Raw genomic sequence first — 15,115 nt, forward strand, 5'->3', positions numbered from 1 at the left:
GAGGCGTTGATGATGGAGCAGAGGGGCGTGGCTAGCTCGGCGGCAAAGTCTCTGTAGAGCCTCACTGGTGTGTCGAGTGGTGTGGTGGAACGTTTGGCCCTTAATTTCGACAGTGACCTCATTACCTCAAACACCTGGATCTCAGGTAGAGGCTCAGGGGTTGGTGGGTAGGCTGGTAGGTGGGTGAGGTCGAGGGCAGGGAGTGTTTGACAGATGTTGGTGAAATGGGTGTTAACTGTCTCAACTGTCTCTTCCTTGGTCAGGTGTACGACGCAGGGGAGAGGGGCTTGTCTGTTGCTCTTTGATCCGCACAAATCCCTGATTTTCTGATACCACTGGCTTAGGTTGGTTTCTTTGAGGCCATGGATTTTTTTGTGGGTAATAGGAGGCTTTGGTTGTGTGGAATTCCCCGATGATTTTGTTGGGCATTGGCTTATTTTGCAGTGTGTTGTTGTAGAAAGCTTGATTTCTCTGCAGTATGAGCCTTTTTGTCCTGGGTGTAATCCAGGGTGCATCTGATGGGTGGAGGCGCTTGCTCTGCTGCGGGAAGTCGTGATGGTAGGCTGGGGTGATGGTGTTGATGTAGGCTTCCCGTTTGATGTCTACATCCTCTGCTGTGAGGACCTCAGTCCAGGGATGCTGTGACACCCACTGTCCAAACTGGCGCCAAGCTGAGTCCGTCACAGGCCAGTAAAATGTATGTATGTATATATGTATGTGTGTGTGTGTGTGTGGGGACGAGACGGGCGGAACGCTAATAATATACTGGATGTATGAGGATATACATATGATTCTTAGCACAAAGGGGAGAGACGAGAATTCACTAATATTTGAGGGTGGGGTGGAAGACAAGCAGTGCGGCGTTCTTACCTTTCAAAGGCAAAGCAAACACTGATGCCTCGGGCTGAGCCTTGCAGCGTTGCCAAACTATCGTACTCATCGCATGGCATTTTTTCGTAGTTTCCGACCGATAACTATAGGAAAAAACAAAGAAACATCAATGGATAACAGTCTTAACGCTAACTCTTTTAATTTTCCACCGTTATTTGTGTAGATTACGAGAGTTAGAGGGTTAAGAATGGTAAATACGATGTCCAGTACGATAATTCGGCAACGCTGGCTGAGCGGGAAGGAGCCGTCCGCTAGTTTGTTTACGTACAAGCATGGATAAGCATCGTCACATAATTTTCTTCCTTGTTGTTATTTTATATGAAGTAGCAGTAAGTACGATGTTATACACAGTTACTTTAGAAAAAAGTTGCCGTTGTTGACGTAGCAACGATCGCCACTTTGTTTACGTTTGCGAAGATATTTGGTGAACAACCACCCGTTATAATTTAAGTCCCACTGTACTACTAAAACTTCACTAGCCAGTAAACAAAAGCTGCACCTTGACGTTATAAGACGCAGGGTAATTTTGGGGGTCTTCTTTCTGGAAAAAAGCGTCATATAAGCCGTCAAATACGGTAATTCCCATTTTCTTTTATCAACTACACTGCGTGCTTGTTTCTCTAGTTTCTCTGGTGCATTGTTCGTTGAAGCCTTCAAGAACTCCACTGTGTTTTTAGTGGTATTTGCTATTCTCTTGATACGTCCAGCACTCTACACCTCTTCCCGACCGTCTTGGACACAGGCCCAACATTCTAGACCTCTTCTTTACCTCAAACCCTTCTGCTTACTCTGTCACACTGTTCTCTCCTTTGGGCTCCTCCGATCACAACCTTATTTCTGTATCCTGTCCTATCGCTCCTGTACACCCTCTGGACCCGCCGAAGAGGCGATACTTCTGGCATTTTGCTTCAGCTCGGTGGGACGACCTGAAGATGTACTTTTCCAATTTCCCATGGAATGATTATTGCTTCCAGGAACCAGACCTCTCTGTGTGTGCTCAGCGTATCACAGAGGTGATTGTCTCTGGAATGGAGGCATACATTCCACGTTTTTTCTCTAACCCTCACGCTAAAAAGCCTTGGTTTAATCACGCTTGTTCTCGTGCTGTCAATGATAGAGAGGCAGCTCACAAAAGATACCAGAGCCTTCGAAATAATGCTAACCATGAACTTTACATTTCTGCCCGGAATCGTGCCAAATTTATTCTCCGACTAACCAAAAACTCTTTCATCAATAGAAAATGCCAAAACCTTGCTTTCTCTAACTCTTCCCGTGACTTTTGGCATCTAGCCAAAAACATCTCCTCCAACTTCACTTCTTCATCTTTCCCTCCACTCCTCAGTCCTGACGGCAACATTACCGTCTCATCTATTTCTAAGGCTGAACTCTTCTCTCAAACTATTTCTAAAAACTCCATTCCGGACGATTCTGGGCATATTCTTCCTACTTATCCCCCCTCTGACTCTTTTATGCCTGTTATAAAGATTCTTCAAAATAATTTTTTCTATGCCCTCTCTGGCTTCAATCCTCAGAGGGCTTATGGACCTGATGGAGTGCCTCCTATTGTCCCTAAAAACCGTGCCTCCGTGCTGTCAACCTGCCTGGTCGAGCTCTTTCGCCTCTGCCTGTCAACATCTAACTTTCCTTCCTGCTGGAAGTATGCCTTCATACAGCCTGTGCCTAAGAAGGGTGACCGTTCCAATCCCACAAACTACCGTCCTATAGCTTTGCTTTCTTGTCTATCTAAAGCTTTTGAATCAATCCTTAACCGGAAGATTCAAAAGCACCTTTCCACTTCTGACCTTCTCTCTGATCGCCAGTATGGGTTCCGCAAGGGGCGTTCTTCTGGTGATCTCCCTGCCCTCTTAACTGACTCTTGGTCATCCTCTCATAGCCGTTTCGGTGAAACCTTTGCTATTGCGCTGGACATATCAAAAGCTTTTGATAGGGTCTGGCACAAATCTTTGCTTTCCAAACTACCCTCCTACGGTTTCTATCCTTCTCTCTGTACCTTTATCTCCAATTTCCTTTCTGACCGTTCTATTTCTGCTGTGGTAGACGGTCACTGTTCTTCCCCTAAACCTATTAACAGTGGTGTCCCACAGGATTCTGTCCTATCTCCCACTCTCTTTCTGTTGTTCATTGATGATCTTCTTTCCAAAACGAACTGTCCTATCCATTCTTACGCCGATGACTCCACTCTGCATTACTAAACTTCTTTTAATAGAAGACCCACCCTACAGGAACTTAACGATTCAAGGCTGGAGGCAACATAACGCCTAGCCTCAGACCTTACTATTATTTCCGATTGGGGCAAGAGGCACATGGTGTCCTTCAACGCCTCAAAAACACAGTTTCTCCACCTATCCACTCGACATAATATTCCAAACAACTATCCCCAATTCTTTTACAACACTCAGCTATCGCCTTCTTCAACACTAAACATCCTCGGTCTATCCTTAACTCAAAATCTCTGGAAACTTCGTATTTCATCTCTTACTAAATCAGCTTCCTCGAGGCTGTGCGTTCTGTACCGTCTCCACCAGTTTTTCTCCTCCGCACAGTTGCTATCCATTTACATGTGTGTGTGTGTGTGTGTGTGTGTGTGTGTGTGTGTGTGTGTGTGTGTGTGTGTGTGTGGGGAGGGGGGGGGTCCACTCACACAGCTCTCCTCGACAGAGTGGAGTCTAAGGCTCTTCGTCTCATCAGCTCTCCTCCGCATACTGATAGCCTTCTACCTCTCGAATTCCGCCGCCATGTTGCCTCTCTTTTTATCCTCTATCGATATTTTCATGCTGACTGCTCTTCTGAACTTGCTAACTGCATGTCTCCCCAAACTCCCGCGGCCCCGGTGCACACGACTTTCTACTCATGCTCATCCTTATACTTTTCAAACCCCTTATGCAAGAGTCAACCAGCATCTTCACTCTTTCATCACTCACGCTTTCACTCCTTCATCTGTATTTCCTCCTGCCTACGACTTGAAATTTTTCAAGAGGAGGGTATAAGGACACCTCTCCTCCCGAAATTGACCTCTCTTTTTGAACACTCCTTTGACCTCTATTCAGGAGCAGTAAGTAGCGGTCTTTTTTTTTATATATATTTTTCTATACGCCCTTGAACTGTCTCCTTAGCTGTAAAAAAAGAAAAAAAAATGTAAGAAAGCATTTGTTTTTCTTGACGTAGCGACTCAAAATCACAGGAAACTCCATATGTAGAATAATTAATCTTTCAAATAGACAAATTTCAACGAGATATTTAAAATACCCCCACCCCCCACCCCCCACACACAAACACACTCTCACACCCACACACACAAACATACACCCACACCCACACACACACACACACACAAACACACACACACACACACACACACACACACACACACACACACACACACACACACACAACGAGGAAGACGCACAAGGCATAAAATACAAAGACTCATGAGAATGAAAACTTTTAAGACAGCCAGACAAACAGTCACACGAAGAAAAGACGTATACGACAAACCAAGGCGCACTGCGAGGGGGTGTTTTTACAAAAGAAGGAGTTTGAAAAACAACGGTAAAATGCCCACCATGCATAAGAATCCTTTCTTTATCCCTTCCTAAACTAAGAACGCCTTCTTTTGCATTTACCTCCTTTGTGGATAAAGGAGAGGAGGAGGAAAAGGCTAAGGAAGAAAAAGTCTTTTGAGAACTAGGTGTATGAACTGATGTGAGGGCAAATAGAGAGGTAAGTGAGCGTAGAAAAATAACTCCAAGAATATATTGGCGCAATAATAAGTTTCGGAATGGTTGAATTGCATATTGCTTTTTGGTGCATCGAGCAGCAGCCATTGGAAAGACTTCGTCAGTATTACTTCCACCAATATTTAATCTTGGAGCTTTGTTTTATTGCAAGTGCATGAAGGTGAGGATGACTGGAAACGGTCTGAGGTGGATAGAAGGGCTCGGGCACAGAACGAAAAGTTGAAAAAAAATATTCCCATGGTAAAACAGGCACTAAGGTAAGAAAAAAGATCTTTAAAAATATTACACACCTAAAAATCCTTTTTCGTGGATGGAGAAAAAATAAATGGTCCACTCATTTTTAACTCTGCGTTCACAAATGAATAAAAAAGTGACGAAAATAAAAAGAAAAGCCATGTCACTTAGCGGTTATAATTTTTCGTGTTTGGCGCCAACTACATAGGGCAAATAAGGGTTTTCAAATATACTATTCAAAGCAGCGTTTCGCGCGTGAATTATTACGTACGCAAGAGCAATGCGTCGATTTGTATTCAAGTCCATTCACGGGACACGAAGAATAATGGAGAACGTTGTTGCTGCCTTGCCGAGTATAATTTCATGAACACTATCACGGCATACATAAACCTCATTATTTTTTAACATTCCATAATGTGTACAAATGTGTGTGCATCTATATGTTGTATTTTTTTTTATGTGTGTATATATATATATATATATATATATATATATATATATATATATATATATATATATATATATATATATATATATATATATATATATATATATATATATATATATATATATATATATATATATATATATATATATATATATATATATATATATATATATATATATATATATATATATATATATATATATATATATATATATATATATATATATATATATATATATATATATATATATATATATATATATATATATATATATATATATATATATATATATATATATATATATATATATATATATATATATATATATATATATATATATATATATATATATATATATATATATATATATATATATATATATATATATATATATTTTTTTTTTTTTGACAACAAAGGCGGCAGCTCAAGGGCACACAAAAAAAACTAATAAAAAAAAGCCCGCTAATCGCTGCTCCCAAAAATAATCAGAAGAGGTGGCCAAAAGCAAGGTCAAATTCGGGAGGAGAGGTGTCCTGATACCATCCTCTTGAAAGAGTTCAAGTCGTAGGCAGGAGGAAATACAGATGAAGGAAGATTGTTCCAGAGTTTACCAGCGTGAGGGATGAAAGAGTGAAGATGCTGGTTAACTCTTGCATAAAGGGTTTGGACAGTATAGGGATGAGCATGAGTAGAAAGTCGTGTGCAGCGGGGCCGCGGGAGGGGGGGAGGCATGCAGTTAGCAAGTTCAGAAGAGCAGTCAGCGTGGAAATATCGATAGAAGATAGAAAGAGAGGCAACATCGCGGCGGAATTTAAGAGGTAGACGCCTATCAGTAGGAGGAGGAAAGCTGATGAGACGAAGAGCCTTAGCCTCCACTCTGTCCAGAAGAGCTGTGTGGGTGGAGCCCTCCCACACGTGCGATGCATACTCCATATGAGGGCGGACAAGAAACCTGTATATGGATAGCAACTGCGCGGGGGAGAAGAACTGGCGGAAACGATACAGATCGCCCAACCTCGAGGAAGCTGATTTAGCGAGAGACGAGATATGAAGTTTCCAGTTGATATTTTGAGTTAAGGATAGACCGAGGATGTTTAGTGTTGAAGAAGGTGACAGCTGAGTGTTGTCGAAGAATAGGGGATAGGTGTTTGGAAGATTGTGTCGAGTTTATAGGTGGAGAAATTGAGTTTTTGAGGCATTGAAGGACACAAGGTCTCTTCTGCCCCAATCGGAAGTGATAGCAATGTCTGAGGTTAAGCGTTCTGCAGCCTCCAGTCTGGAGTTGTGTACTTCCTGTTTTGATAGTCTTCTATTAAAAGAAATTGAATAATGCAGAGTGGAGTCGTCGGCGTACGAGTGGACAGGACAGTTTGTTATGGAAAGAAGATCATTGATGAATAACAGGAAGAGAGTAGGCGATAGGACAGAGCCCTGTGGAACGCCACTGTTGATAGGTTTAGGGGAAGAGCAGCGACCGTCTACCACCGCAGAGATAGAACGGCCGGAAAGGAAACTGGAGATAAAGGAACAGAGAGAGGGATAGAATCCGAAAGAGGGCAGTTTAGAAAGCAAAGACTGGTGCCAGACCCTATCGAAGGCTTTCCATATGTCTAGCCCAACAGTGAAAAGTTTCACCGAAACTGCTAAGAGAGGATAACCAAGAGTCAGTTAAGAGAGCAAGAAGATCGCCAGTAGAACGCCCCTTGCACAGAAGCACAGTTTTTAATGACAATAGGAGGCACTCCATCAGGTCCATAAGCCTTCTGAGAGTTGAGGCCAGAGAGGGCATAGAAAACATCATTAGGAAGAATCTTAATAACATTCATAAAGGAGTCAGAGGGGGGATGAGTAGGAGGAATATGCCCAGAATCGTCCAAGGTGGAGTTCTTACAGAAAGTTTGAGCGAAGTTCAGCCTTAGAGACATATGAGACGGCAGTGCTGCCGTCAGGGTTAAGGAGAGGAGGGAAAGAGGAAGAAGTGAAATTGGAGGAGATATTTTTGGCTAGATGCCAGAAGTCACGGGAAGAATTAGAAGAAGCAAGGTGTTGACATTTTCTATTTTTAAAAGAAGTTTTGGTAAGTCGGAGAATAGATTTGGCACGATTCCGGGCTGAAATGTATAGATCAAAGTTAGTGGGAGTTCGAAGGCTCTGGAACCTTTTTGTGAGCTGCTTCTCTATCTTTAATAGCACGAGAACAAACGTGATTAAACCAAGGCTTTTTAGCATGAGGAGTAGAGAAAGTACGTGGAATGTATGTATCCATTCCAGAGACAATCACCTCTGTGATGCGCAGAGCACACACAGAGGGGTCTCTCTCCTGGAAGCAGTAATCATTCCACGGGTAATCGGAAAAGTACCTCCTCAGGTCGTCCCACACACACACACACACACACATATATATATATATATATATATATATATATATATATATATATATATATATATATATATATATATATATATATAGATATATATATATATATATACACACACACACACACACACACACACACACACACCGTGAGTTTTACTACTACTACTACCACTGCTACTACTACTACTACTACTAATAATAATAATAATACCACTACTACCATCACTGCCTTACCTGTGTCTGGGGAGGACGTGTTGTTGCCGAGCAGGGGCAGGCGCTGGCCCCTCCTTGTCCAGGTTAGAGTTGGGGGAGGCCGCCCGCCCTTACCCCTGCATGTGAGCTCTGCCCTCTCACCCTCCCCGAGCGGCCCCACCACGTCCACCACCCCGCGCCCGCCCCACAGGATCATGGGCGGCCCGGGCGGGACTGTAATGTAAAGAAAGACAAGGAATACTATTAAAAGATTCATTAAGCACCAAAAAAATGTAATATACGCTTCAATAATGCTTCGGTTTTTCTTTTTAGCATTATGGCATTAGTTGCGATCCATATGACATGTAATCCTAACGTGATGAACTTTATGGTTTTCGATTCATTAGAGAGAGAGAGAGAGAGAGAGAGAGAGAGAGAGAGAGAGAGAGAGAGAGAGAGAGAGAGAGAGAGAGAGAGAGAGAGAGAGAGAGAGAGAGAGAGAGAGAGAGAGAGAGAGAGAGAGAGAATCAGCCTCCCATTTAGGCCCTCTAATTCCCCTTTCAAGTGGTAATTCCAGCACAAGGAGTCAATCTAAATCCTCCTCCACTTTGCTCCATTATTCGCTTCGTGCTGGAAAAGAGAAGAGAGAGAGAGGTAAAGAGCGTAGGTGATTCATCATACACCTTCTCCTCCTCCTCCTCTTGTTCCTCCTTGTATTGTAAAGTAATGCATATCGGATCCAGAAACAGCAACCACACATACCACATGGGTGGCGAACCACTACATGTTATGCAAGAGGAAAGAGACCTCGGGGTCACCATCAGCAGTGACTTGAAACAAACAAAACACTGCAAGTCCGCCTGTATGAAAGCCAATACAATGCTTGGGTTCATAGCGAGGAACTTCGAATACAAAACGCCGGGAGTTATGTTATCCTTGTATAATTCGCTGGTAAGGCCCCACCTGGAATACGCCGTGCAATTCTGGTCTCCTAATTACAGGAAAGACATTGAATTACTTGAGAGAGTACAGCGCCGCGCCACGAAGATGATACCATCACTGAGGACGAAGCCCTATGAAGAGCGACTCGAGCGACTCAACCTCTTCACGTTGGAAAAGAGACGCCTGCGGGGAGACATGATACAAATCTTTAAGTACCTGAACAAGCTCAGCAACGTTGATCACTCCAATCTCTTCACGCTACAAACCAACCTGAGAACAAGAAACAACGGAAAAACAATTCAAGCAAAGCGATGCAATACCGACATCTGCAGGAGTTATTTCTCGAATAGAGTTGTTCGCCACTGGAACAGCCTTCCTGCAGAAGTGGTTAGCGCAGAGACCATCAACTCCAAGAAACGCATTGATCGCCACTTTGCTGCATCGGGAGTAAACTGAACGTTCCCAAGAGTAGATCCACAAGTGCTTTAATCCTTCCCTGCAAGCCACTCCTATGGCAAACGGATTGATTAAATCACTGAACGCAGGCAGCCTAGTAATGAGCCAACAGGCTTACTGCTGCCTGCTAGTCCATGTTTCCATGTTTCTACTCGAAATTCATTCGCCTCATCTTCGTCCCATCATGCCATTTCGTCCTCACCACTACAATAGTCTTGCCCAAATTACTTCATCCACCCGCTCTAGTCACCTCATCTCGCTTCTACCTTGACCCTGCTCTCGTCTTGTATGTCTTCCGTGACCCTCGGCTAATGAAAAAAAAGTTTTGGGGTAAAAAAAATATTAAAGCTGATTCTGGAGCTCTTTATTATATAAAATCTGAAGAAAAAAATCTTGGTAGCTTCTCACTCCGGCTGATTACTTTCATAGTGGTTAGCGAAACACGTCGGTTTTAACACATTTCTTATCGTGACACTGAAAAGCCTATATTTAACCACTCGGGTAATTAATTAGCCCAGATTCTATAATTAATTTCCCCGAATGCGAGCAATAAAAATATCCACCACATCATCACGCCTCCTCACACTCCTACCACTGGCGCCGCGGGGGGCATGAGCAGGAGCGGCGGCGTGACGGTCACAGCCGGGGGATCTGGCTCTTTGCACAATAGTTCCTTTCGTTCTCCCACCTGACCTAGAGTTGCCCAGTCATGTACAGAATGCCTGGCCGCTCGTTATTATTACTAAACATCCCTGACTTGATTCATGAAGAAAATCCTGTCTAAGTCAACATTTACATTGTGTTTCTAACCCCGCAACAAGGGATTTCCATTTTGAACGAGTAATCATTGTTGACTCCAGAATACAACTCCGCTGAAGCGTGTGTCCCAGGCAGGGTGTTGTTGTGTACGCCTGAACACGCCGTTCGTTTGTTTGCAAGTCTACATTTAAACGTTGTAAATAATACACCGCGCGATAAATACTTATATGCAGTCCTTAGACACATGGATGCTCACGCCTTTAAGTACATCTTAACATCTACACAAGCTTTCCTGGTCCATCCTCTAATTCCTTCCTTGCTTCAGTTAACCTCGTTGTAACTTCAGGTCCCAAGTATTTATATCTCGTACTTTAAATACGCAGTGAATTACACACTTTCGTGAGCATTCACATCGACAGACAAGCGAAATGTGTACCCTAGCTTCCGTGTGCCCATTTCTCCCTTTCTTGGCTACATTTTCTGACTCCCCAGAGGAAGAAGATTGGCTTGGGCATTACACCTTACCTCACTAACCAGTCGAGGATGGCGTTAATGGAGTATTTAAAAAAAAAAATATGTATATATTTGAGAAATACTTGAAACTCCAAGGGTGTTGATGGGAAAGACAAATGAGTGCGGGATGTGGGAGAAGCAAGTAGGAACCTGAGTGCTCGTGAGCAAAGGACCAACATTCGGTGGTTATAGTAACGTTCTCTCGCTGAATGCCGTGAAAAAGTCTTAGAAGCAAGTAGTGAAAAATAAAGGGAAGAGGAAAATGAAGAAAACAGAGAGAGAGAGAGAGAGAGAGAGAGAGAGAGAGAGAGAGAGAGAGAGAGAGAGAGAGAGAGAGAGAGAGAGAGAGAGAGAGAGAAAAATTCAATTTGGATAATACCATTTTTAAGTGAACTTAAAATAAAGAAAAGAACAGCTAATGTATGTTTTTGCTTCATGAAAATTCACCTCACGTCCATACAACTACTGGAGTGTGAGTAAAATGCTGCCCGAAATCGTGCCAAATCTATTCTCCGACTAACCAAAAATTCTTTCATTAATAGAAAATGCCAAAACCTTGCTTTTTCTAACTCTTTCCGTGACTTCTGGCATCTAGCCAAAAACATCTCCTCCAACTTCACTTCTTCATCTTTCCCTCCACTCCTCAGTCCTGACGGCAACACTGCCGTCTCATCTATCTCTAAGGCTGAACTCTTCTCTCAGAGTTTTTCTAAAAACTCCACTCTGGACGATTCTGGGCATATTCCTCCTACTCATCCCCCCTCTGACTCCTTTATGCCTGTTATAAAGATTCTTCAAAATGATGTTTTCTATGCCCTCTCTGGCCTCAATCCTCAGAAGGCTTATGGACCTGATGGAGTGCCTCCTATTGTCCTTAAAAACTGTGCCTCCGTGCTGTCACCCTGCCTGGTCAAACTCTTTCGCCTCTGCCTGTCAACATCTACCTTTCCTTCTTGCTGGAAGTATGCCTTCATACAGCCTGTGCCTAAGAAGGGTGACCGTTCCAATCCCTCAAACTACCGTCCTATAGCTTTACTTTCTTGTCTATCTAAAGCTTTTGAATCAATCCTTAACCGGAAGATTCAAAAGCACCTTTCCACTTCTGACCTTCTATCTGATCGCCAGTATGGGTTCCGCAAGGGGCGTTCTACTGGTGATCTCCTAGCCTTCTTAACTGACTCTTGGTTATCCTCTCTTAGCCGTTTCGGTGAAACCTTTGCTATTGCACTGGACATATCAAAAGCTTTTGATAGGGTCTGGCACAAATCTTTGCTTTCCAAACTACCCTCCTACGGTTTCTATCCTTCTCTCTGTGCCTTTATCTCCAGTTTCCTTTCTGACCGTTCTATTCCTGTTGTGGTAGACGGTCACTGTTCTTCCCCTAAATCTATTAACAGTGGTGTCCCACAGGGTTCTGTCCTATCTCCCACTCTTTTTTTGTTGTTCATTGATGATCTTCTTTCCAAAACGAACTGTCCTATCCATTCCTACGCCGATGATTCCACTCTGCATTACTCAACTTCTTTTAATAGAAGACTCACCCTACAGGAACTTAACGACTCAAGGCTGGAGGCTGCAGAACGCTTAGCCTTAGACCTTACTATTATTTCCAATTGGGGCAAGAGGAACCTGGTGTCCTTCAATGCCTCAAAAACACAGTTTCTCCACCTATCCACTCAACACAATCTTCCAAACAACTATCCCCTATTCTTTGACAACACCCAGCTATCACCTTCCTCAACATTAAACATCCTCGGTCTATCCTTAACTCAAAATCTCAACTGGAAACTTCATATCTCATCTCTTACTAAATCAGCTTCCTCGAGGCTGGGCGTTCTGTACCGTCTCCGCCAGTTCTTCTCCCCTGCACAGTTGCTGTCCATATACAGGGGCCTTGTCCGCCCTCGTATGGAGTATGCATCTCATGTGTGGGGGGGCTCCACTCACACAGCTCTTCTGGACAGAGTGGAGGCTAAGGCTCTTCGTTTCATCAGCTCTCCTCCTCATACTGATAGTCTTCTACCTCTTAAATTCCGCCGCAATGTTGCCTCTCTTTCTATCTTCTATCGATATTTCCACGCTGACTGCTCTTCTGAACTTGCTAACTGCATGCCTCCCCCCCTCCCGCGGCTCCGCTGCACTCGACTTTCTACTCATGCTCATCCCTATACTGTCCAAACCCCTTATGCAAGAGTTAACCAGCATCTTCACTCTTTCATCCCTCACGCTGGTAAACTCTGGAACAATCCTCCTTCATCTGTATTTCCTCCTGCCTATGACTTGAACTCTTTCAAGAGGAGGGTATCAGGACATCTCTCCTCTCGTATTTGACCTTGCTTTCGGCCACCTCTTTTGTTTATTTTTTAGGAGCAGCGAGTAGCGGGCTTTTTTTTTTATTATTGTTTTCTTTTTTTGTGTGCCCTTGAGCTGCCTCCTTTGTTGTAAAAAAAAAAAAAAAAAGTTAGGGGTGGGCAGGTACAGGTACCAGTACCGGTACTAACGGTACCAGCTATACGGTACGGTACCGGTACCAGACTACTCGGTACCGGTACCAGTACTAGCCAGTCGCTCATGGTGTCCCTCATTTCTTCCTCACATGAGTGAGGCTGAGACTGAGTGCCTGAGTGGATATCTCGGTGATATGGATATTCTCTCTCTCTCTCTCTCTCTCTCTCTCTCTCTCTCTCTCTCTCTCTCTCTCTCTCTCTCTCTCTCTCTCTCTCTCTCTCTCTCTCTCTCTCTCTCTCTCTCTCACACCAGACCTCTCCTGAAAGACGGACGTGACCCCACCCCGCTGCGCTCCACAGCCTCGCTTCACATCTTGTCAACCCTGTGTTTTCGTCGTGCTCTTGGAATTGCGTTTGCTTTCACGTGCGTTTGTGTGTTCTCGCTTGTGGACTTTGTGAGTTGCCTGTGATTTCCCAACACATGTTTAGTGTGTGTTCGCTTGTGGATTCTGCGAGTGTGTCTGCGTGTTATCTGGCTGTTTCCGATTTTTCTGCGTGGGTTTCAGTGTGATTCAAGTGGGTTGTGTTTCCGGTGTTTTTCCGTGTGATTTGGCTGCTTCCGAGCGTACTACGTGGGTTTCAGAGTGTTTTGAGTGTGCTGTTGTGTTTCCGTTGTTTTGCGTGTGATTTAGCTGTTTTCGAGTGTTCTGCGTGGGTTTCAGAGTGTTTCAAGTGTGTTGTGTTTCCAGTGTTTTTGCGTGTGATTTGGTTGTTTCCCTGTGCTCTACGTGGGTTTTGAGTGTACTGTTGTGTTTCCGGTGTTTTTGCGAGTGACTTGAGGGTGTTTAATCGTGCTTATGCTTGAGTTTCTGAGTGTTTCGTGTGTTCCGAGTGTGTTGTTGTGTTCCCGAGTGTTTCACGCGTGATTTGGGTGTGTCGACAACTCACCCTTTGAATTCCCTGAGGATTCAATCTGCTCCTCCTCACTACACCCTCTTTAAATCCCCGAGAGGATTAACACTTCCTACACCCCTTTCCCTCACCTCACCTAAGCCCCCCCACCCTCGCTCACCTCACATCCCTTTTGCTCCTCCTCACTACATATCCCCTAGAGAATTAGCCCTTCCAACTCCTCCCTCACCTCCACATATTTCTAAGCCCTCCCCCCCTCACTCACCTTACCTCACATCCTATTTACCCATCCCTTCACCCACCTTACCTCGCCTCTTTCTTAACCCTTCTTGATCTCACACACCTCACTCACCTCACATCCATAGCTGGGCACGATAACAGAAAACCTTATTCCCGATAACCGATAACTGATCATGCAAAACCTTATCGGTGATAACCGATATTCATTAACTGGAGACACATATATAGGCGATAACCGATAACCGATACCCGATATATATCCACAATTCCGATACTAGCTAGCGATAAGTCCGATAGGCGAAAACGATACTATTTTGATATTTCAAATAAAAAAAAACATAGATGAACTCAAATTTTCATTATCTGTATTTTAGAAAACTTACAAAACCTGAAAACCAAACGTTGACACGTACCTATGGACGGTAATACTAGAAACGTCTGAACCGGTGTTGTGTTATTTGGCGTCCCCACCATCGAAACACTGGTCTCTCATGAACTGCTGAACTGCGCATGCTCAGTCCAGCAAGCGTACACCTGTCCAGTCTCACAAAGATTCATAACCGTAATTAAGAGTTGCTGGAAGGCTGAATCAGATATACAGTACCACTACCACCATCCCCGCTGTTTCTAGAACGACGCTCTGTACGAGTTGTATTTATATGTACAGAGTGTCGTTCTAGAAACAGCGAGGATAGTGGTACTGTCTGTCTGATTCAGCCTTCCAGCATCTCTTAATGTGTTAAAAAGCTTTGTGAGACTGTACAGGGCTACACTTACTGGTCTGAACATGCACAGTTCGCGAGAGACCAGTGTTTGTAAACAAAAGCGCCAGCTTTTGACGATGGGACACCAAATAACACAACCCCGGGTGCCTTCAATACCATGGCATGCTCACAAACGAATATGGAATATCAAATTTGAGGTAGTGAATGATAATTTTTGGGG

At 43.7% G+C, this 15,115-nt stretch overlaps 1 protein-coding gene and 1 long non-coding RNA gene across 2 annotated transcripts in view; one reads left to right on the top strand and one right to left on the bottom strand.

The window, feature by feature from the left end:
- The window catches only part of LOC127006883 (uncharacterized), a 97,284-nt gene extending 89,155 nt beyond the window's left edge, over positions 1 to 8,129 (bottom strand). Inside the window, exon 1 of the mRNA XM_050877216.1 lies at positions 7,944 to 8,129. Coding sequence (XP_050733173.1) covers positions 7,944 to 8,118 — 175 coding nt within the window. The 5' untranslated portion in view covers positions 8,119 to 8,129. The remainder of the gene's footprint in view (positions 1 to 7,943) is intronic.
- The window catches only part of LOC127006885 (uncharacterized), a 78,224-nt gene that overhangs the window by 44,693 nt on the left and 18,416 nt on the right, over positions 1 to 15,115 (top strand). The gene's annotated exons all lie outside the window — the stretch shown is intronic.

Source organism: Eriocheir sinensis, chromosome 34 (assembly GCF_024679095.1).
Source record: "Eriocheir sinensis breed Jianghai 21 chromosome 34, ASM2467909v1, whole genome shotgun sequence".
NCBI classification, from domain to species: Eukaryota; Metazoa; Arthropoda; class Malacostraca; order Decapoda; family Varunidae; genus Eriocheir; species Eriocheir sinensis.